General features: G+C 49.6%; 1 protein-coding gene across 2 annotated transcripts; it reads left to right on the top strand.

Annotated features, from left to right (window-relative positions):
- The first annotated feature begins 51 nt into the window (after positions 1–51).
- DAO (D-amino acid oxidase) lies at positions 52–16,901 on the top strand. 2 transcript variants are annotated; one of them, XM_012756692.2, is made up of 11 exons: positions 52–201; positions 6,258–6,460; positions 7,021–7,135; positions 8,344–8,420; positions 9,073–9,138; positions 10,877–10,931; positions 12,092–12,196; positions 13,482–13,564; positions 14,543–14,660; positions 15,332–15,430; positions 16,125–16,901. In XM_012756692.2, the coding sequence occupies exons 2-11, from the start codon at positions 6,267–6,269 to the stop codon at positions 16,254–16,256; spliced, it is 1,044 nt and encodes a 347-aa protein (XP_012612146.2). In that variant the 5' UTR covers positions 52–201; positions 6,258–6,266; the 3' UTR covers positions 16,257–16,901. The 2 variants fall into 2 exon arrangements, with proteins under 2 accessions (XP_012612146.2, XP_012612147.2); XM_012756693.3 differs by lacking the exon at positions 52–201 and adding an exon at positions 259–355.
- Positions 16,902–22,595: the final 5,694 nt, after the last annotated feature.

The following is a 22,595-nucleotide window of genomic DNA, read 5'->3' as shown; positions in this document are numbered from 1 at the left end:
AGTGTGGTGCCCAGCCCCACCCCTCGAGCTGTGCCCTGTCCACAGCTTCAGACTTTGACCCTGCACTCCAGTCCCGGCCGGTGGGCAGAGGGGCAGAGCGGGCTGAAGACGAGACACCCCAGAATCAGGAGTCCCCCCCATCGGGAAATAGGAGTCTGCCTTCCAGCAGCGTCCTAGTCTCTCCAGCAGTTGGCACCTGCGGTGAGTGGCCGCTGCTGCACCTGCGCGCTGGCATCGGGGTGGGGGCGGGTGGAACCTTGACATTACAGGTGGCAGGAAAGGACAAACCCAGCCTCAGGCAAATGTCCAGCAGAGAGGGGAAGCTCCAGCTTTGGAATCAGGTAGGGGACCTCAGGTAAGTGACTTCCCCTCTCCTCCAGCCTCAGTTTCCTCACCCGGAACACGGGGACCATAACTCACCTCTTACAGGGTGAACTTGAGCATTACAATGCAAAGTGCTGAGCGCAGAACCGGGCACATAGCAGGTCCTCCGCTGCTGGTTGTTACTATTTTTGTGGGGGAGTTCATAGCCTGGTTCTCAAGCTTTTAAAGCCTCTGTTCCATTTTAAAGATAAACTCTGAAAATATCAACTTCTTAAGAAGTAGCTGTGTGGTGCAACCAGGAAGAGCTGATAGTGGTCAAATGGCTCACCCGAGACTCACTGATTTTTTTTTTTTTTTTTTTTTTTTTTTAGAATGAGACTTTCGTATTCTTTGCTGTGTGCATGGAGCAATCCGAGGCACCAGCTGCCTCAGGTTGCTTTCTAGGGGACAAGGGAGGGTCTAAGTCAACAAACACGAGACTGAAAGGCAAGCAGAAAGTATGCAGTGCCAACTTACTGCCGGCTGCCTAAATATTTTTATGGGGAAGTGCAGAAAGCTCCGCTAGAATTGGCGCTAGAGCAGAATGCAGTCCCATACTGACGGTGTAAGCTTGGGGGAGTGTCTCCCCCCACTGAATCTCAGTCCCTGTCTGTAGAATGAGGATAATAACCGCCCCCGGCTCCTAGAGCCGTTGAGAGGATGAAGAGGATTGTGTCTGTATTGCATCTACATGTGTCTAGCACGTGACAGAGGACAAAATATGTCAGCTCCTTTCCTGCTCCATGCTTAGGTAGACAGTATAATCACACACACACACACACATGCACACACACACAAATATAATGCCCCAGCTGTTTGCATCTTCTGGGATGCGTGCTCCAAGCATGCTTGGTTGGAGCAATGCCATAAAACAGAGAAGAACTGCGATGCTAATAAAAACATTAGCTACAGCGAGAAAATGTCGGACTTCATAACTAAGCTGTGTGCGTGCAAGTCCAGAAATCCATGAGCTGCATGCATGCATGATTTTACCTGAGGCTGAGTCTGGCAGAGCCTACAATCTGGCTCCTCCCTCTAACGGGAACCTTATGCACTTATATCGCGCTCTGTGTACACGGTTGCGTGCACACACAGGATTGCTGCCATCAGTGTCCAATTTGATTCATATAGTGGTGTTTTTAAAAAAAGTAATTGACTCAGGAATCTCTTTTATTCTTTTCAATTCTATTCCCACTAACACAGTAAAAAATTTCTACAAACATTGCATTTTATGTTGTGGGTTTATTTTGTTTGTTTTTTTTAATGCAGACTCTGAAACATTGGCTATTTCTCTTTGCCCTGTGTGATCCTTGGATTTTTCAAATTGTGTGATCTGCCAGCATAGCATGGTGTTTGAGCACACAGATTTGTGAGTCAGGCCCAGGCTGGACTCTGCTTCTCGCCAACCGGGTGTGTGGCTGCAGCTTTCACTTGTCTGAGCCTCAGTTGCTTTGTTTGTGAAATGAACATGATAATGACCGCTGGGATTGTTATGAGGGTTCACCAGATGATGCACGTGAAGTTCTTAGCACAATGACTGACTCATACTAGGAGCTGAAAAAATAGTAGCTATGGTTGTTATTTCCATGTGGCCAGTTCACTTTTTATTTTTTTTATTTTTACATTTTTATTTTTTATTTTTAGAGAGACAGGGTCTTGCTCTGTCACCCAGACTGGAGTGCAGTGGTGTAATCATAGCTCACAGCAACCTCAAACTCCTGAACTTAGGCGATCCTCCTGCCTCAGCCTCCCAAGAAACTGGGACTACAGACACACACCACTATGCCTGGCCAACCTTTTTTATTTTTGTAGAGATGGGCTCTGGCTATGTTGCTCTGACTGGTCTCAAATTCCTTCCCTAAGTGATCCTCCCGCCTTAGCCTCCCAAAGTGCTAGGATTATAGGTGTGAGCCACCATGCCTGTTGTTTTCTCTTATTTATTTTGTAGAGATGGGGTTTTGCTTTGTTGCCCAGGCTGGTCTCAAACTCTGGCCTCAATTTTTTTTTTTTTTTTTTTGAGACACAGTCACACTCTTGCCCAGGTTAGAGCGTGTGGTGGTGTCAGCCTAGCTCACAGCAACCTCAAACTCCTGGGCTCAAGCGATCCTCCTGCCTTAGCCTCCTGGGGAGCTTAGACTACAGGTGTGTGCCACTACACCTGGCTAATGTTTTCTATTTTTGATAGAGATGGGATCTTGCCCTTGCTCAGGCTGGTCTCGAACTCCTGACCTCAAGTGATTCTCCCACCTCAGCCTTCCTGAATGCTAGGATTACAGGCATGAGCCACCTCGCCTGGCCCCAGTTATTTTCTTGACTCAACCTATTCCTGCCTTTCACAGAGACTTTTTAACACCAAGACCCCACAAACCTCTTATCACGACCTCGTGACTTTGGCTGAGTCGCTTCTCTTTTCTGGGCCTCAGTTTCCCCATATGTATAAGGACATGTAGCTCATCTTTAATGTTTTACACACTGGAGAAACTGAGTCCAGTGCTATACTTGTCTCTTTTCCTCTTGGCCCATTGGTTCTGGAAGTTGCCACCAGTCACGGCCCCGGTGTTGCTCTGGGTGCCCTTTCGTGCCGTTGCCTTGGGTGTCTGCCACTGCTCCTTAGACACCTGCCTCACCAGCCATGTGACAGCAGATGCTCGTGTGACAGCTCTGCTGCTGTGCAAGGTGTCTTCCTCTCTGTCCAGAAGCCTCCTAAGGGTTTTCAAACCCTCTTCTCCCACCTCACACATCCCTATTGTGTAAAAGCAGCTCCTTTTTCTCAGTCCTTTGCTGATTATCTAGGTGACATGAGGATGGAAAAAGCACGGGCTCTGGAAAAGACAGGCCTGGGTCCACACCCGGCTCTTCCTCCAACTCCTGCTGCGACCTCAAATAATTGACCTTGATCTCTTGGAGCCTCAGCTCCTCCCATGAATTGGGAGCGATGATCCTCACTGCGGTCCCAAGCACTTTACAAGCGTTTGCTCTTTTGATCCTCATAAGACTCCATCCGTCCGTCCATCTGTCCATCGACCCATCCATCCATTCATGGAGTCCCTGCTATGCGCCAGTCACTGTCTGGCTCTAAGCTGGGAGCTGTGTTAGCCCTTAAAAGATTACAGAGGAGGAAAATGAGGCTCAGCGAGGAGTGGCCAGCTCATCCTGGTTCGCCTGGGACTCAGGTGCACTGACTTTTAGCCCTGAGTCCCGGGAGCACCCTCAGCCCGGACACGCGCGGGGGTCGGTCACCCTCTGCCACTCGGGCTAAGCGACCTGCTCATCACCCCACAGCTGGTGTGCCCCAGAGCCGGGCTACGGACCTGGCTGTGTCTGCCCCGCACCGCCTGCTGGGTCCATCTCGGGGAATTTGGAAAATACAGGAAATTCCTTTCTCTTCCTTTGCCTTCTCGCTGTCGATGTAGAGAAGTGGTCAGCTCTCCAGAAATTATGTAGAGACGGTCAGAAGGCCCAGAGAGGGGAAGTAACTCGGCCAAGATCACACAGCCTGCCAGAAGCGAAGCCGGGTCTGACTCTCCCTTCTTCCTTTCTCCTTCCGTACACTCGAGGAATTTTTTTGCAACGTGATTTTCAAAGTGCGAGGAGACAGAGGAGGCTCCCATGTACTTGAAGGCCTACTGTGTGTGCCAGGCACTGTACCAGGAACTTGTGCTGAGCTTCTTGTTTAATCCTCAGGGTGACCCTGTGAGATTAGGGTTACCCCCATTTTACAGATGAGGAGACTGTGTCTCCAGAGGCAGACCATGAGGAGGAGGGATGGGAGGAGGACGGGGTCCCTGAGAGGGTCTTCCTCCAACTCCCCCGGGATGGAAGCTGGGAGAATTGTCTAGAGGAACGATACCTTTGCATTTCTTGGTTCTATCTCCAACTTGGCTTCTGAAACCACAGCGGAGTCCAGTTCTTGTGGGCTGGAGCCGTCTCCCCCCCTTTGCAAAACTAGGCTGTATTGACAATGTCCTCTGTTGAGAGCCGCAGGCCCGAGATCTGCCAGGAGCCAAGATCTGTGGGAGGGGAGCCGTGAGTAAAGAGGAGGGAAAGTTGAATTTGGCTCTCCCGGGTACAAACAGTTCTCTTGTTCTGCACCGGCAGGAGCCCGTAGAATATCTCCCTGCTGTGCGGGCCCAAGCAGCTTCAAGGTCAAAAGCTGCCAGGCCTCCTAAACTTCTGAGGGCCCAACCAGGCCAGCACCCCAAGGCAGGCCAGGATCTGAGGCCAGACACTGCGCCTGACATGCGTCCACTAGCTGCTGGCCCGGCACACAGTAGGTGTACAATAAGTACATGTTGAATTTACTCGAATAGAAATTAAATCCCAGCGGCACCCCTTACTGGCCCTTACTGTGACCTCACTCGAGTCACTTCACCTCTCTGAGCATCAGTTTCCTCATCTGTAAAATGGGACCAATAACAGCAGCCCCTACCTCCTTAGCATGTGGGGAGACTTCAATGAACTGATGCACGTGAAACACTGTGGTACACAGTGGTACACAGCTGGTGCACAGTGGTGCACAGCTGTACACAGTGGATGTCAGTAAATGACTCCTTTTGCACTGAGCACCTGGTTCAGTTTTTTACATTTGACATCTTGTTACGTCTCCCATTGATTCTCTAAAGCAGGGGTCCTCACACTTTTTAAACAGGGGGCCAGTTCACTGTCCCTCAGACCGTTGGAGAGTGCGGCGCACATTCCACACATGCGCACGGTGGGCCTGGGACGAGTCGGCTGCTAAGCAGGACAGGCAGCGGCGGCAAAAACACCCTGTGGGCAGATAAATGTCCTCGGCGGGCCGCGTGTGGCCCACGGGCCCAGCCTTAGTATGAGGACGTCGGCTCTAAAGAATGCGTTATCAGAGGTTGAAGCTCTGAAGCGTCTTGCTCAAGGTCAACAGCCAGTAGGTGGCAGAGCTGAGATCTGAGATTTGAAGCCAGAGTCCCTTGTTCTAACAACTAAGACTACCCAGGCTTCAGTCGGCCAGGCGCTCTGGGTGTCTTACAGTCTCAGCCTAGCAGTGGGGTGTCTGGAGAGGCTCCCCAGGGAAAGCTGCATCACTTACCAGCTGTGTGACCTTGGGCGAGTCTCATGGTCACCTCTCCATGCCTCAGTGTTTCCATTTGCAAAATGGGAAAAATGATAATCCCCACCTCCTGGGGTCATCGTGGGAATCAAGTTATAGAAAGGGCTCAGCGGTGTCTGGCACTTTTAAGCCTTCAGTAGACGGTGGCGATGCCACTGATGATGATGGAGATCATGGTGTTGATGGAGATGATGGTGATGATGGAGATTATGGTGATGATGGAGATGATGGAGATGATGGTGATGATGGAGATGATGGAGATGATGGTGATGATGGAGATGATGGTGATGATGGAGATGATGGTGATGATGGTGATGATGGAGATTATGGTGATGATGGAGATGATGGAGAGGATGGTGATGATGGTGATGATGGGATGATGGTGATGATGGATATTATGATGATGATGGAGATCACAGTGTTGATGGAGATTATGGTGGTGATGGAGAGGATGGTGACAATGGTGATGATGGAGATGATGGTGATGATGGAGATTATGGTGATGATAGAGATGATGGAGATTATGGTGATGATGGTGATGATGATGATGGAGATCATGGTGTTGATGGAGACAATGATGATGATAGAGATTATGGTGATGATGGAGATGATGGAGACGATGGTGATGATGGAGATGATGATGATGATGGAGATCATGGTGTTGATGGAGACAATGCTGATGATGGAGATTATGGTGATGATGGAGTTGATGGTGATGATGGAGATGATGGAGATGATGGTGATGATGGAGACAATGGTGATGATGGAGATGATGGTGACAATGGTGTGCTTCAACATTTCCTTCCTGCAGCTGGGCACGATGCGTGTGGTGGTCATTGGAGCCGGGGTCATCGGGCTGTCCACTGCCCTCTGCATCCACGAGCTGTACCACTCAGCCCTGCAGCCACTGGACATGAAGGTCTACGCAGACCGCTTCACCCCGCTCACCACCACAGACGTGGCTGCAGGCTTCTGGCAGCCCTACATCTCCGACCCCAGAAACCCACAGGAGGCGTGAGTGAGGGTCACATAGTGTAGCCTGGGGGGCCCACGGGGTGAGTCTGCAGAGGGGGTTCCCCCCAGCAGGTTTCCCCACATCAGGCTCCCATCACCAAGAACGAGCTGCCTGTGGAAGCTCCAGTATGGTGTGACATAAGGGAACAGCGAGCTGACGTCTGCTATTGGTGTTTACAGTGGGGGGAGGTGTGCCCAGAGCCAGACTGGATCGTGTGGTTCACAGTTCCCAAAGCCTGGTTAAAGCTTTCATTGAAACTCATCAGCCACGTGATCTCAAGCCAGGGTGCACTGCAGATGGTTATGATGGAGCACCCTGTGTTTGCCCTCTTCCCTAACCTACTGATGGAGGAATACTGGAAAGTTTGGGAGAGGGAAGACCTGCAGGCATTTGGGGCATTGCAAGAGTGAACATGGTGGATTTCTGGGTTTGGGACACATCCTCACCAGCCTCTGTGATGATTAACTTCATGATCACAGCCCCATGCCAGCTGATCTTCTGAGGTTTTTCCGCCCAGCTCAAGGCATTAGGTGACCAAGACTCTTTGTGATCCTTTCAGGGACTGGAACAAGCAGACCTTTGACTATCTCTTGAGCCACATCCATTCTCCCAGTGCTGAAAAAATGGGCCTGGCCCTCATCTCAGGCTACAACCTCTTCCGCGAAGCCGTGCCAGTGAGTGAGGCGTCCGTCAGCATGAGGGATGAACAGCCCGGGGTTGGGGGCGGAGGGGACAGAGCCTTGATCACAGATGTGGGTGGGGGCCCTGAGTCTGGGTGTACTTTGATTCTTACAGGTAACAGACTCCTGGGTTCAAAAGAGGTTTACTTTAATTTCTATTTTTGCTTTTATAAATTATTTTTATTTCAAATTTTGCCATTAAATTGGCAGAGAACGGAGAGTCTTCTGGTGCCCAGGGGGAATTAGGCTTTGATGGGTTTGGCTAATATTCGTACATGTGGGCACTTGGTTTCATGTGCCCCCGAGGTCCAGGGCTTGTATCAAGGTGGAATAAAACACTGGCAAAGCACTTCTTATATGCCAGGCCCTGTCCTGACCACTCTATAAGTGGTAACCCATTTCATTCTCCCAATAACCAGGAAGTGCTGTTATTACCCTCATTTGACAGGTGAGAAAACAGGGGCCAAGAGAAACAAAGTCAATTTTATTTCCCAGGGCCACCCAGCTCTCAAGTGGCAGAGCTGGGATTTGAACCCAAGCAGTCTGTGACCACGTGGTGCCCAACGTGTGCTAAGAGGACCAGCATGGCCTTCGGGGATGTGCTCAGACTGCTTGGAGAGGGAGGGTGGTCCTGCTCAGTCTGCCCTGTGCTGGCCCTCAAGGTTTATTTAACACTCAGGGCCATGCTAAAGCTTCAGCCACGTTCCCTCTGTTACCTTACGTGGGAACAATAGTGATTGTCTCGTCCTTGATACAGACAAGGAAACTGAGTCTTGGAGAACAAGGTAGTAGGTGGTGAGGCTGGGGTCTCCACCAGGTTGTCCCACCCTGGCCCCTGTTGCCTTCTGCTCTCATCCCTTGGTGACTCTCCCTGCTGTCCCCCTTTTCTCCTCTGCTTCTGACCTTTCCCCTTTGACTCCCCCTCAGTCTCCTTCTTACCCTTTGTGTAGTGGTTAAGACCACACTGTGTGGGTTCAAATCTCAGCTCCACCGTTTATTAGCTGTGCAACCTCGGGTAAGTTATTTAACCTTTCTAATAAGAATAGTATCCCCCTCAATGGCTTGTTATGAAGATTAAATGGATTATTATAAGTAATGTGCTTGGCACAGTGCCTTACATAAAGTCAGCATTGCAGAAGTTTTTGTGATTGTCATTATTGACTTGTACCCATCCATGTGCCCCCTCTCTCTTTCCTCCTCAGGACCCTTTCTGGAAGGACATAGTTTTGGGATTTCGGAAGCTAAGCCCCAGAGAGCTGGACATGTTCCCCGACTATGGGTGAGGTTATTGTCCCAGTCAAAGGGAACTGAGACACTGCAGTTCAGACAGACTTGTCCAGAAGGTGGCAGAGAATGGGGGCACCAAATTTCCTGTCCCTTCCCCGGCCCAGAGCCCCTGGCACCCTGGCTTCCTGGTGCCCTGCCCAGACCCTTCAGCAAGGCCCCTCAAACTGGGCCTAAGGCTGGGAAGGCGAGGGTGGGGTTAAAGGACATGCAATGAAAGCCCAGAAGCTCCATATGAGGAAACTGAGCTTCAGAGAGGCCAAGTGACTTCCCAAGGTCACACAGCCAAGTGACCAAACTGGGATTCCAATCCAGTCCGTGTGGCCCCAGATCCCTCCCTTCCTGTCTGTACAGCCTGATGCCTTTTGGGTTCTCCCGTCAGCCCACCCCACGCCTGAATCCCCTCTACAAACACACATCCTAGCCCTGCTTGCATACCGCGATGTCAGGGATGGCTTTGTCTAATAGAAAGTTTTTTCCTTGAATTGAGCTGAGAGCCACTTGTGCCCTTGAACTGTACCCAGTTGTCCTGGATCTACCCTGTGGGAGCCCACAGAACAAGACTGCTCCCACCTCCATTTGGCAACTCTTCTAATACAGCTCTTATTTTGACTTTTATTTCTGCCTTTTGCCTGCTGTGACTGTAGCTATGGCTGGTTCAACACAAGCCTAATTCTGGAGGGGAAGATCTATCTGCAGTGGCTGACCGAAAGGTGAGATTTTAAGCTTCAGCTTGAGGAAGGCATCTCCCAGGGACCAAGTTGTACCAGAAGGGAGTTCACAGGATTCCCCTCCATATTGACCATCCCCAAGGCTTCAAGGAAACCCTTAGGCTACACGCAGGAGCTCTCCTTGGTCCTGATCACCAGCGTGCACTGAGGCTAGCCATCCTGCATCTGCACGTGCAAGAACCGTGTGATAACTATCAGCAACCTCACCCAAAATCCCTAATGTTTGTGTGATAGTTTCAAATGGATCCTCTTAAGTTTTCCAGATATATTTACATCATCTGCAAAACATAAATTGCCTTTTATTTTTATACCTCTTTTTTTTTTTTCTTCTCTAGCTGCTTAGGCCAGTATCGCCTAAACAATGTTAACTCATACAGGTGATGGTGGACCTCCCTGTCTCGTTCCTGACATTAATAGGAATCTTACAGTGTTCCAAATTATCAAACATTAGCTTGAAAGATATATTGATATTTATATTCACATACATTTACATTAAGGACGATTCCATATATTTCCTATATATTACTATTTCATTAAGATTTTTAAAGATCTGGATTGGATGATGGCTTTTATCACATAGCCTGGGGATATTTGTGAAAATGTAGATTTCAGGACCCCACTTTATACCTATTGAATCAGAACCTCCAGGGTAGGGTTCAGAAATTTGCTTTTTTTTTGAAACAGGGGTCTTGCTGTGTTGCTTGGGATAGAGGGCAGTGGTGTATGATCAGAGCTCACTGCAACCTCACTCTCCTGGGCTCAAACAATCCTCCTGTTTCAGCCACCAGAGTAGCTGGGACTGTAGGTGTGTGCCACCACACCCAGCTAATTTTGCTACTTTTTGTACAGATGGGGTCTTGCTCTTGCTCAGGCTGGTCTTGAGCTTCCAACCTCAAGCAGTCCTCCTGCCTCGGCCTCCCAGAATGCTAGGATTACAGGCATGAACCACTGTGCCCTAGCCCCATAAATTTGCATTTTAAGAAGTTCCTTGGGTGATTCTAATCATCAGCTAGGTTCGAGAACCATTGTGCTAATACACGGCCATTTTGCCTAACTTTGGGAAGCTTATGACTCCTGTTCAGCCTCTTCCAGGAAAAAAAAAAATGCTCCCAGTTTTTCTGTCTTGAGGAAATGATGTAAATGAAATAGTCCCGAGGGTATGCATGCTTCAGCTTGTATATGGTTTACTTTCCATTCTTTGGATGTTTCTATCACATTTCTAATAGTGACAAATAGTTTTCCTCTGAGACACTTAAAGGGAAGTGTCCTCAGCCCACCTCCCTCCCCATGCTCTGCTTCTGACAAGGGGGCATTTGACATGGGCCCACCCCTGCCCCTCCCCCACCCTGAATCTCTTCCCCTTTGATGGCACAAAGCAATATGGCGGTAGTAGGAAGTATTTCGGAGCTGCAGTGCCCTGGGTTTGAGTCTCAACGGCGTCGCTGATGCACTATATAGACTTCAGCAAGGCCCTTCTACCATCTCTATCTGCCCAACAAGGGGCCAGGACCATGTCAGATTTCCCAAGGGACATTCTGTGGACCACTGGCCCAGCAAGGTGTGCATGCACTGATTTGACTGCACAGTCATGTCCTCGAGGAGCATCCTGCGTTACTAAGGCCCACAAAGTTTCTTTGGGCAATGTCCCCCGTGCCACTTTCTTGAAGGGATGGAGCAGCGAACTGAATTCTGGGCTTTTTGGTGTGTCTGATCCTCCCAGGTTGACTGAGAGGGGAGTGAAATTCTTCCAGCGGAAGGTGGAGTCTTTCGAGGAGGTGAGCCGAGGCGCTGCAAGGGGCTGGGGCGGGAGGGAGGAGAGGAGGGGAGAGCCTGTGCTTCCTGCTGCCCGGTCAGGGGCCTCTTTCTGAGGCCCCCAGGGTCCCCCTAGGCCTGCCCCGGACTCTAAGTCTTTTCTCAATCCCAGGAAGACTCAGGTACTCGGAGGGAGGAGTTCTCTGACTTAATGTCAGTGGCAGGAACAAAGGACCGGTGGGATCATGGTGGCTTTAAGGGGCTGACTTATATCGGAGCCTCGGTGAGTGTTAGGCCGGGGAGCGGGCTGTCTTTCCCAGTGTCTGATGCACTCCACTCCCAAGGTCCCAGACACTTGTTTGCTTCTCCTGACACCTGGGATTCTGCAGAGTTCAGCCCTCGGCTGCCTCACCTCCGGAGCACCACCATCACCAACAGTAATGATATTAGCAACCACCACCCCCTGGCACTGACTGTGTGCCGAGCGCTTTGCTGTATGACTTCATTCAGTGCCAGGATCGCGCTTGGCACAGGGAAGGGGCTCAGGACACACAGCTACTAGTACTATATAATGAGGACTTACCCGGTCTGGTCAGGCCCTGGCGGACACTGGAAATGCATGGTTGACTCAGATGTAGCTTTCATTCCCAAACACCGGCTCACGAACAGTGATAGTGCCTCGCAAGGGGTGTGAACCGTGACCGACTTGTGACAAGAGTCACTGGAGCTGGGCTGGGGAGCTGGGCTGCCCATCGTGCCACATGCTTGAGCTGTTGAGCATCTCATACATGGAGCTAGGGGTTCCAACACGTCTTCTGCACATGTCTTGGCAGAGGAGAAGGCAAGAGAATGAAATCATTAACGAAAGGAGTCGGAGGAGGAAGAGAACTATCTCTGTTTCCTTTCTGACTTCTTCTGGGAGGTGCCAAGGTGTCCCCGTTCCGCAGAACTCCTTTCCAAGTGCTTTTCTCTCCCGAGCTGCATGGCATGCTCATTGCAGGCTATGAACAGGCATCGCCAGCCCCATTTTATGACAGAGGCAGTTGAGCCTTCCAGGGGGTTCATTGAGAACCCTCTCTGCCGTTCCTCGGGGGAGCAGAGGCTACTGGGTAGGAGGAGAGGGAGGCAGGGAATGGAGAATACCGGGGTGCTCACTCCATCTTCTCCCCTTGGCTGCCGCCAGGTGGCAAGAGGCGGTGCGGATGTGATTTTCAACTGCACCGGGCTGCGGGCTGGGGGGCTGCAGCCAGACCCCCTCCTGCAGCCGGGCCGGGGGCAGATCATTAAGGTGAGTGTGAGACTGTGCCCTCTGGCCTTTTGTTTGTTTGTTTTTGTCTTGTTTTGGTTTTGTTTGTTTTGTTTTCAAGACAGGGTCTCACACTGCCACCCGGGCTAGAGTGCCGTGGCGTCATCATAGCTCACAGTAACCTCAAACTCCTGGGCTCAAGCCATCCTCCTGCCTCAGCCTCTTGAGTAGTTGGGATGACAGGCATGCGCCACCATGCTTGGCTAATTCTTTTTGTATTTTACACAGAGGTGGGGTCTCACTATGTTGCCCAGGCTTGGAACCCCTGGCCTCAAGCAATCCTCCTGCCTCAGCCTCTGTGTCCGATCCCTCTGGCCTTTGTTGAAAGGGAGATCATTCTGTGTGCTTATTTCACTTCCAAAGACAGTGGACAAATTGGGAACATCTATTAGAGGAGGCCCCCCACCGACTTAGAGCCCTGACATGTTAAAGAAACAAGGACCAGCAACGGTCCCACTGCCTGCAACGTTCTGCTTGTTCCTACGTGATACTATTGTATAAAAGTAGCAGACATCTATGGAGTGTTTACTAAGTGCCAAGCAAAGTCCTGAGCACTTATTGTATTAATATAATCCTTACCACAACCCTTTGAGATGGGCACTATAATGTCACCATCGCCATCTTACAGATGAAGAAACTGAGGCATAGAGGAGTTAAGTAACATGCATAGTAGTTGGTGGCGGAATTGGGATTAGAACCCAAGCAAATTGGCTTAAGAGCCTGTGCATATAACCATCAGTCCACGCCTACCTGTCACTCTGTGTATGCATGCATGTGAGTGTACGTGTACATGCATGTGCATGAGTGTACGTGTACATGCATGTGCATGTGTACATGTACATACATGTGCGTGTGTGAGTGTATGTGTACATGCATGTGCGTGTGTGAGTGTACGTGTACATGCATGTGCGTGTGTGAGTGTACGTGTGTCCATCCATAGGCGTGTGTGTTTGTGTGTGGATGCGTGCATGTGTTCCTGATGGGGGCTAAAGTTTGTACGTGTTCACACATGTGTGCTGAGGCTTTTCTGTGGACATGTGGGCGAGGCTGTGCGGTGCTTCAGGGAACAGGGGTGGCCCTCAATGACGGTGGTTCTTCCTGCAAGAGGTAAGCCATCGGGTGCAGACTTGAGCCATGGGGTCGCGAGAGGACTAAGGAACCAGCCTTGCCACTCTTGTCAGAACACCTGGCCACGGAGGGGAGCAAGGGCCAGGGGAGCCCATGGATTCAGCCCCCCTGACGACACTTTCCTGTCCTGAATCAACAGGTGGATGCCCCTTGGATGAAGCACTTCATCATCACCCATGACCCAGAGCACGGCATCTACAGGTCCCCGTACATCATCCCAGGGTAAAATCTGACTGTCCTAGGGCCGAAGAGGGGCACCTTCATGCCCTCTTTAGGCCTCTACTGCCTGTCCCAGGCTCCTGGCTTGGTTCCTGCAGCTTTTTCTTCCGGTGTTTTTTTTAAGTGAGTTTGAGCAATTAGATCCCTGGGAAGAAGGCAGGACTCAGCCTTGATGGAGCTCTATGGTGAACATTCTTTTGGATGACAGTAGTGGTGATGCTGGTAGTGGGTGTGATGGCAGTGACACTATTATAGAAGTGGTGTCAATGGCAGTAACGTGAGTGGGGATGGGAATGGTGATTGGGGTTGATGGTGATGACAATATTAATGGTGGAAGTGATGCTATCAGTGAAGATAGTTGGGTGTTGATGGGATGACAATATCGTTGATAGCAGAATGGTGGAAGAAGAGATACTATTGTTATCGATGGGGAAGGCAATGTTGATGGGGGTTGTGATTGGCATAGGATGGTAGAGTGGTGATATTATTGGGTAGTGGGGTGTTGATGAGGAGATCAATGTTGACGATGGTGGTGATTGGGAGTGGGGATGATGGAAATGACACTATAATTGATGTTAATAGTGTGGCAGAGGGAATCAAAGGCAGTGTGAATGATGTGGCTGTACCGACTGCCTCAACGGCGATATTAATGGTATGGCAGAGATGACAATATCAATGGCGATGGTAATAATGGCGGTAGTGAAACGGTGAATGGCGTTGATGATGATGACATATTAAAGATCGTAGTGAAGATAATGTTGTTGACAGAGGTAACAACATTGACGGCAATGTTAATGGTGGTGAAGAGTGGGTGGTTAGTATTGATGAGGATGACAATGGCAATAGAGGTGGTGATGATGGCGTTATCAGGGATGACAATGTGGATGGTAATGCTGAACTAGTAGAGGTGGTGATGAGGGTGAACATTAATCTCAAAGCTTTTATTTTCCTTCATCCTTGACACTCCTCATTTTTATCTAGGATCCAGACAGTCACTCTCGGAGGCATCTTTCAGCTGGGGAACTGGAGTGAACTAAACAGCATCCAGGACCACAACACTGTTTGGGAAGGCTGCTGCAGACTGGAGCCCACGCTGAAGGTAAGGCGTGCAGCAATCTCAGCGTCCTAGACCAGGGTCCTCCTGGCAGCTTGGTTATGAGGACGTGAGCACGGGAAGATACCACCACTGGGACAATCGGGCAAATTAATTCCAGCAAGGGACTGTGGCATACACCGGAATTTGACAATGCATAGGGAGGTCCTTGCTATGGGCTAATGAAACCTATCTGGCTGTGGCTAACAGTCGCTCCTCCCTGAGGTGACATCCCCCAAACAACCTAGTGTGTCTTCATGAGAAGCAGATGTACTTGCTGCAGAAATCTCAGTTTTCACATCTGCCTGCTGGTGGTGATGACGGTAGTGACGGCGGGGGTGGAAATGCTGATGGGTGTTGATGGTGATGAAAATGTTGAGAATGCTGACGTGGATGGTGGCGAGGTGGCGGCTGTTGGTAGTATTATGGCAGTGGCTGATGATGGTGGTGGTGGTCGATGAAGATGGGGTAATTGGTAGGGTTGGTGGTGGGGTGGTAGTAGTGATGGTAGCTGATAAACATGGTCACAGTGCTAGTGGTGATAAATAAAGGTGACTGCGATGACATTGGTGTTGGTGGTGATGGTAATGAGATTCTAAAGCTATTTACCTACCACCTAAAAATGGCAGCAGGAAAAAAAAAATTCAGACGTGAGTTACCAGCACGTTTGTTCCCAGGATGCAAGAATTGTCACTGAATGGACTGGCCTGCGGCCCGTACGCCCCCAGATTCGGCTAGAAAGAGAACAACTTTGCGTGGGACCTTCAAACGCAGAGGTACGCTCTCCTGGCAAGGAAAGCCATGCCCTCCTCTGCCCCTAAGACGTTCTCTGGAATTTTCCAGAAAACATACATATCTGACCTCAGGCTCCACACAGCCTCCCTGGCAGGCAGGGGCAGTGGTGGCTAACATCCCCTACTCTAAAAATGGGGAAACTGAGTCTCAGCGGTGGTAATGGACCTGCTCAAGTTTACACTTGAAGGCAGTGCCTTGGCGCGGTAAGGTCTGTGGTTGAGTAGAAGGAAAATGAGTGCTTATGGGACATCTATTTGTGGCAGACACAGCAGCCAGCCTATGACATGGATGACCTTACTGAATCTCTCCTACAGCTCTTTGGGATGGGGACAGTTCTCCCCGTGCTTCAGATGAGGAAACTGGGGCTCTGAGAGGTGAAGTCTCTTGCCCAAGTCAGGCCACTGGTGGGGGACAGGGTTGGGGTGTGATTTGAATCAGACTCCAGGGCCATTTCCCAGATGTCCATGTTGTGGCCACTCCATTATTTGTGAGAGTCTAAGACTGTCCAGGGGGCTGCCACCCCCCACCCAGGGGCTGGCAGACGCTCAGGTGGCACCTGGCTTTGCACAGGACTCTTTGGGAAGCTCCTGAGTCTTCCTGGGCAGAAAAGCTTCCCCTGCCCTTTCCGCCATCCCTCCCAGACCTGGCAACCTTCACTCTTTGCTCTCTTCCTAGGTCATCCATAACTACGGGCACGGAGGCTACGGGCTTACCATCCACTGGGGCTGTGCCCTGGAGGCAGCCAAGCTCTTTGGGAAGGTCCTGGAAGAAAAGAAGTTGTCCAGGAAGCCACTCTCTCACCTCTGAAGACCCCAGTGACCATGGCCCCAACAAAGACTCCCCACTTCCCTTGGCCAACCCATCAATGTGCTCCTCTATAAGGCATTGCCTACCCCTCACTCCACCCCTGGCTTCTTTCTGCAAAGAAGCATGAGGTGAGAGGAAACCAATTCCTGGAGAGGAGCTCAGCCCAACCCGGGACCCTCTCTGATCGCCGAGGTCTTCTCTCTACCCTCTCTGAGTCTGACATTATGAAGAACAGCTGGGGGAGGGGGGCTGTTAGTCCAAGAGTCTTCATAAGAAAGGACAGCTCAGAAAATCAAAGAGGGGCTGGGCGCGGTGGCTCACGCCTGTAATCCTAGCTCTCTGGGAGGCCGAGGCGGGCGGATTGCTCGAGGTCAGGAGTTCGAAACCAGCCTGAGCAAGAGCGAGACCCCATCTCTACTATAAATAGAAAGAAATTAATTGGCCAACTAATATATACAAAAAATTAGCCGGGCATGGTGGCGAATGCCTGTAGTCCCAGCTACTTGGGAGGCTGAGGCAGGAGGATTGCTTGAGCCAGGAGTTTGAGGTTGCTGTGAGCTAGGCTAACGCCACGGCACTCACTCTAGCCTGGGCAACAAAGCGAGACTCTGTCTCAAAAAAAAAAAAAAAAAAAAGAAAATCAAAGAGGACAACTGCCCAGAGCCACAGAAAATTGAGGATAGTTGAGGTTAAGTAACTTGATTGTACGCCATACTAATATATTAAAGGTTCTGAAAAGCTCTGCAGCAAAGACAGCTGTCCGGTCTTGTTTAACCCAGTGCTGCCTAAACCTATATGGGCTATGAAAACCTTTCAGCCAGAGCACCAGGGAATGCCATGGAACATATTTTAGGAAATGAGGTAACAGATCTTGTTGTAGGAGGTTATACGTAGAACTGGGGTAGGAGGAGGAGGAAGAGGTGAGGCATTGAACTAAATAACATGTGATGCCTGGCCCACTTTCAGAACTCCAAATGGCATCAGTTATCCACTGAGTGGCCCTGTGGCCACCAGGTGACCCTTGAGGAGGGGTCCTCTGCAGGGAGGTCACTCCACAAGGAACCCCTTCATAGAGAACTGTCTTAGTCCATTTTCTGTTGCTTATAACAGAATACCTGAAACTGGGTAATTGATAAAATAAAAGGAATTTACTTCTTACAGTTATGGAGGCTGAGAAGTTCAAGGCTGATGGGCCACATCTGGTGAGGGTCTTCTTGCTGGCAGTGACTCTGCAGAGTCCTGAGGTGGCACAGAGTGTCACATGGTGAGGGGGATGAGTGTGCTAATGTGCCAGCTCAGGTCTCTCCTCCCCTTCTTATAAAGCCACCAGTTCCCCACCCATGATGACCCATTCATCTGTGAATGGGTGGATCCACGATCCATGATCCAATCCTGTATTAACAGCCCTACCTCTCAACAGTGCCACACTGGGGACTAAGTTTCAACGTGAGTTTTGTAGGGGACATTCAAACCATAGCAAGAACTAAAGTCACCAAGCATACTCCTTGTTTGGGGGCAGGTTTACCATCTCTCTTGGCTTCAGGTGGGCTCTCTCTGAGATGGCAAACAGGCTCCCAGATATTTCTGAGAGCCTTGAATGAGTCTAGGAGACCCCTTTGCGTCTTCCTCCCTAATTACCTGCCTCAGCCTCTGCCGTTGAATTTTCACCTGTCCAGGTTTTTGTGAAAGCCCCGAGCCCACCTGCAGCACCCATGTGCTGTGAAGAGGTCTCAGTTGGCCCACGCCACACCCATCTCATCACTGTCTGTTCCCTTCCATGCCATTTCATCTGAGGGGCTCTTCATGAAGCCTCGGCCATGATACTGGCCAGGCCCAAGCTCAATAGGGTGAGAGACCCAAAATCTAAGTTATATTTCTGTCCTAACAACAAAAAAACAGTCATTGGTGTTATAGCTACAACTTAGTACCTTCGAATTGCATGTTAGGCTCTGTGCTAAACTCTTGCACACATTGCTCACGGAATCCCCATGCACACCCCATGAGGTAGCCATCATCCCATTTCACAGGTGAGAAGACCAGGGCACAGAGAGGCAGCCTGGTGTTAACAGCTGGGCAGGGGAGAATGGAGATTCTGGCCCAGAAATGATACGATTCCAGTGCTTTGCTTTCAACCACTCCATGACCCTGAACCCCAAGTTGGAAGGAAAATAAACAGTTAAGAAGGAGTGGGGTGGGCGTCTTCCCCAACTCTCTCTGCAAACACACCAAAAAGGAACTAGCTCTCTCCTCCTCATAACCATGTCTGGGCCAAGATGGGGGACAAGGCCCCTGGGCAGGGACACCTCCTGGTACTTGGAGTGAGACTCGGCATTTAGGGTTTTTTTTTTTGTTTTTTGTTTTTTTCCTATTTTGTTGTTTTTGTTGTTGTTCCATGAGGCACCTGGCAATGCAAGCATTTAGTTTTTCATCAATTTCTTTACCCAGCCTAAAATTCTCTAGGGAGAGGGACCTCTACCAGCCAAAGCTGGTTGTCAATGGGAATCCCGTCTGAGTACACAGTGAACTCACAAAACTGGATGTGGCCAGGCAAGTCCACATTCAGACCCCAAATGACCCTCCTCTTCTTTTTGTAAGTGGTAAGGAACCTCTTTGAAATGTGGCTTTCTCTTGATGTGGTCCTTAAATTGAGAATAGAAGAGCAGATTTTGCAATGTTTGATTTCTATAGAGTAAGTCTTTCTTCACTTAGCATCATCGATAGGTTTTGGACACTGCACCTTTAAGGGAAGTGATGTATAAGGAAACCAATTTTACCATAGGTTAATTGATAAAAACAAGAGTTAAGTTCCCACAGCATATTTCTGGCCACAAAAACAAACAAACCCCACCAAACTTCTAAAAAAAGACCAAAACACTTCTAATATAAAACTTTGAAATAAATGTGAGCCATACATAACATTTAAGAAAGATTAATAAAAACCAGCAATTAATCATTATTAATTAATAATAATAATTATTATTTACCCAATAATTAATTATTTGATGATTAATTATTAAATAATTATATAATTATTAATTATTGGGTAAATGATTAATTATAATAATTAAATAATTATTAATTATTGGGTAAATAATTAATTATAATTATTAAATAATTATTAATTATTGGGTAAATAATTATTTACCCAATTATTCCAATGCCGGGTCTGGTGTGGCCAGAGCCCACTCAGGGCAAAAGGCAGGAACCCGCTTTGGACAAGAGGCCATCTTATCGCAGGGCTCATGATCATGCATACACACACACACCACTCACGCTGGGACACGTGGACACACCGGATAGCGTCTGTGCCACCCTGCTGAAGGGCTAGCCGAAGCTGGCATATTTGTGCCTGTTGGCCACCCCCTCTTTGACCCAACCAGGACGAGAACCAACGCTAAACTGGGCTGATCAGCTTCCTTCCCTGAAAACCTGAAGTGGGACGTGGAGCAGCGGAGCCACATGCATTTGCAGAGCGGTGTCACGAGGCCATGGAGTCGCAGCGAGCCGGGACCCTGTCCTCGGCGACGCAGCCGCCACGAGGACACAGACAGAGCCCCGTCTGCAGAGAGGGGCAGCAACGAGGGCCACAGATTCAGGGCAGGAGCTGCCCCGAGCCCTGGTGGTGGTTCTGTGTTCTGTTGTGCAAGCCCAGGCTCCGCTTGGTTTCTGCGAGACCCCTCTAGCCTTTCAGAGGCTACCAGCCGGTAGCCCACTGACCAAACCTGCACTGCAAATGACTTTTATTTGGCTCACACATCATTTAAACTTTGTTTTTTGAGACATGGTCTTGCTCTGTTGCCTGGGCTAAAGTGCAGTGGCGTCATCATAGCTCACTGCAGCCTCCAACTCCTGGGCTCAAGTGATCCTCCTGCCTCAGCCTCCCGAGTAGCTGGGACTACAGGTGCCCGCCACCATGCCCGGATCATTTTTATATTTTTTTGAAGAGATGGGGTCTTGCTCTTGCTCAGGCTGGTCTTGAACTCCTGGCCTCAAGTGATTCTCCGACCTCGGCCTCCCAAAGAGCTGGGATTACAGGTGTGAGCCACTGTGCCTGGTCTCAGTTAAACATTTTTGACCCAACATACTAAAATTTGGAGATTTCATCTAAAAATCCAGATTCCTGTCTTGAAATTCGGGAGATCTGGTCACACTAGACCCACACCCAGTGCAGCAAAATCAGCTGGAGCTGAGTCGTGGCTTCCCCCTGTGGGTGGGGCTTGTGCTTGTCACCATGCTGGGGTCCTCCCCTCTTCTTCTTGTTCCTTACACCTTTTCCATTTCACCTACTTATACTCCCTGACTGTCCTCTGTAGGAAATTAACACTGATCCCATTCATATAATAAAGCTCCCCTTCTTAATTTTAATTAGCCTGAGTAGAATTTCTGTTCCTTGCAATGAAAACACCTTGATGAGAACTCTGTGGCCAACACACCCACGGCAGTCTCCTCTCAACCATTGCGCATCCAACAGCCATTGCCATCCTCCTTCCCTGCTAATAGAATCCCAATTTTGTGTTCAAGAGGCCACAAAGGTATCCCTTGGCCCTGCGGAAGGTAGGCCCTTCCTTCCAGCCCTGGGGGAGGAATCACATTGGGTTGGCCATGCCACCGAGGTCTGACCAATGAGAAGCCATGGCAAATCTGCCGGAGGTCTTCCCTTTCCAACCAAACCAACAGACCCTTCTGAAAGCAAACCTTTGGTGACTGCTCCTTTCCTATTCTACCTCCTCTGAAAATAATACAATGACCGGCACTTTAGCAGCCATCTTGTGACCATGAGGCTTCAAACATCGGGTCGAACAGCCAACGTGCAGAGGATGATGGAGACGGAGGGCAAAAAGAATCTGGGTCCCTGATGACATTGTCAAGCTGCTGAGCCTTCCCTGGACACTGTCTGACTTTGGGCTTGTTGTCAAATGAACAATCACGATTCTAATGGTTTAAGCCATTATTGACTGTGTTTAGTACTACTTGCAGCTGGAGGGACCTCAGTCCTTTGATGTCTGTTAGTAATAAGCAGAGAAGACTCTTCTTGTTATTAAAAACAATGAATAGCCACACTTATTTCCAAGTCGATCTCTCAGATACTCTTTCATCTCATTGCCAACACGACCGAGATCATTTGTGTATTTCTGAGAAGACTTGAAGTAAGAGAAAGAAAGAAACATGTAACCCTGGCTATATGTTTTTGCCACTCTCTTGAGATCTTTCCTAATTCTGGGAGAAACAGATGACATTTCCATTCCTGGAAACAAGAGCTTTTTGAACAGGATTATTAAAAATTAGATACAAACACCATCAGCTAAAGGCCCCGTATATTTCAGAGGCTTGGGTGGTCTTTTGGGGCAGACCTTGTATCATTCAATAATATTGATTTTTTTTTTTTTAAAAGGGCAGGCTATTCAGAAGGCAAAGGGTTTTAAACATTCCTTTTGTTAGGCAGAGAAAGCCCTCAACTGGGAGTCGTTTTACCCCTGTCCCTGGAAGATATTCCTGCCTACCAGCCCCCAGCCCCTCTGGGTTATTGGAGGGAAGGAGTGGACAAGATGACCCAGCAGCATCTGACCAGCTGGAAGGCGAAGGGGACAAGCAAAGGTTCTGTGTTACCCGGGAGAGCTCAGCTGCCCAGATATAATTAAAGCCACAACCACACGTGGTTCAAGGAAATGTGGATGTCAGAGGGAGACAAATCCGCCCAGCTGCCTCCTCTCTGACTGCCGGGGCTGGGGCGGGGGATGGCTGCAGCCCACATTTTAGGGGCACAGGATTATTTGCCATTGACCTACCGCTTGAACCAGAAGAGACACCCCCTCCTTTGTGATCTCCGCACCGTTAGAAGAAAGCGTCATCTTCAACAGATTCAAAGTCACGATGTTGGCAGCCAATGGTGCCACTTTCCCCCCTTATTAGAAAGGAGATTATCGTTTTGTTTTTTTTTTTTTTTTGAGACAGAGTCTCGCTTTGTTGCCCAGGCTAGAGTGAGTGCCGTGGCGTCAGCCTAACTCACAGCAACCTCAAACTCCTGGGCTCAAGCGATCCTCCTGCGTCAGCCTCCCGAGTAGCTGGGACTACAGGCATGTACCACCATGCCCGGCTAATTTTTTCTATATGTATTAGTTGGCCAATTAATTTCTTTCTATTTATAGTAGAGATGGGGTCTTGCTCTTGCTCAGACTGGTTTCGAACTCCTGACCTGGAGCAATCCACCCACCCGCCCTGGCCTCCCAGAGAGCTAGGATTACAGGCAAGAGCCACCGCGCCCGGCAGAGATGATCATCTTAAAGCGCTGAGATGACCTTGGAGGAACAAAGGTAGCAAGGCTGTCAAGCTGGACCGTCA

Source organism: Microcebus murinus, chromosome 22 (assembly GCF_040939455.1).
Source record: "Microcebus murinus isolate Inina chromosome 22, M.murinus_Inina_mat1.0, whole genome shotgun sequence".
Classification (NCBI taxonomy): Eukaryota; Metazoa; Chordata; class Mammalia; order Primates; family Cheirogaleidae; genus Microcebus; species Microcebus murinus.
The sequence above is the reverse complement of the archived record's forward strand: the minus strand, read 5'-3'. Positions and strand labels throughout refer to the sequence as shown.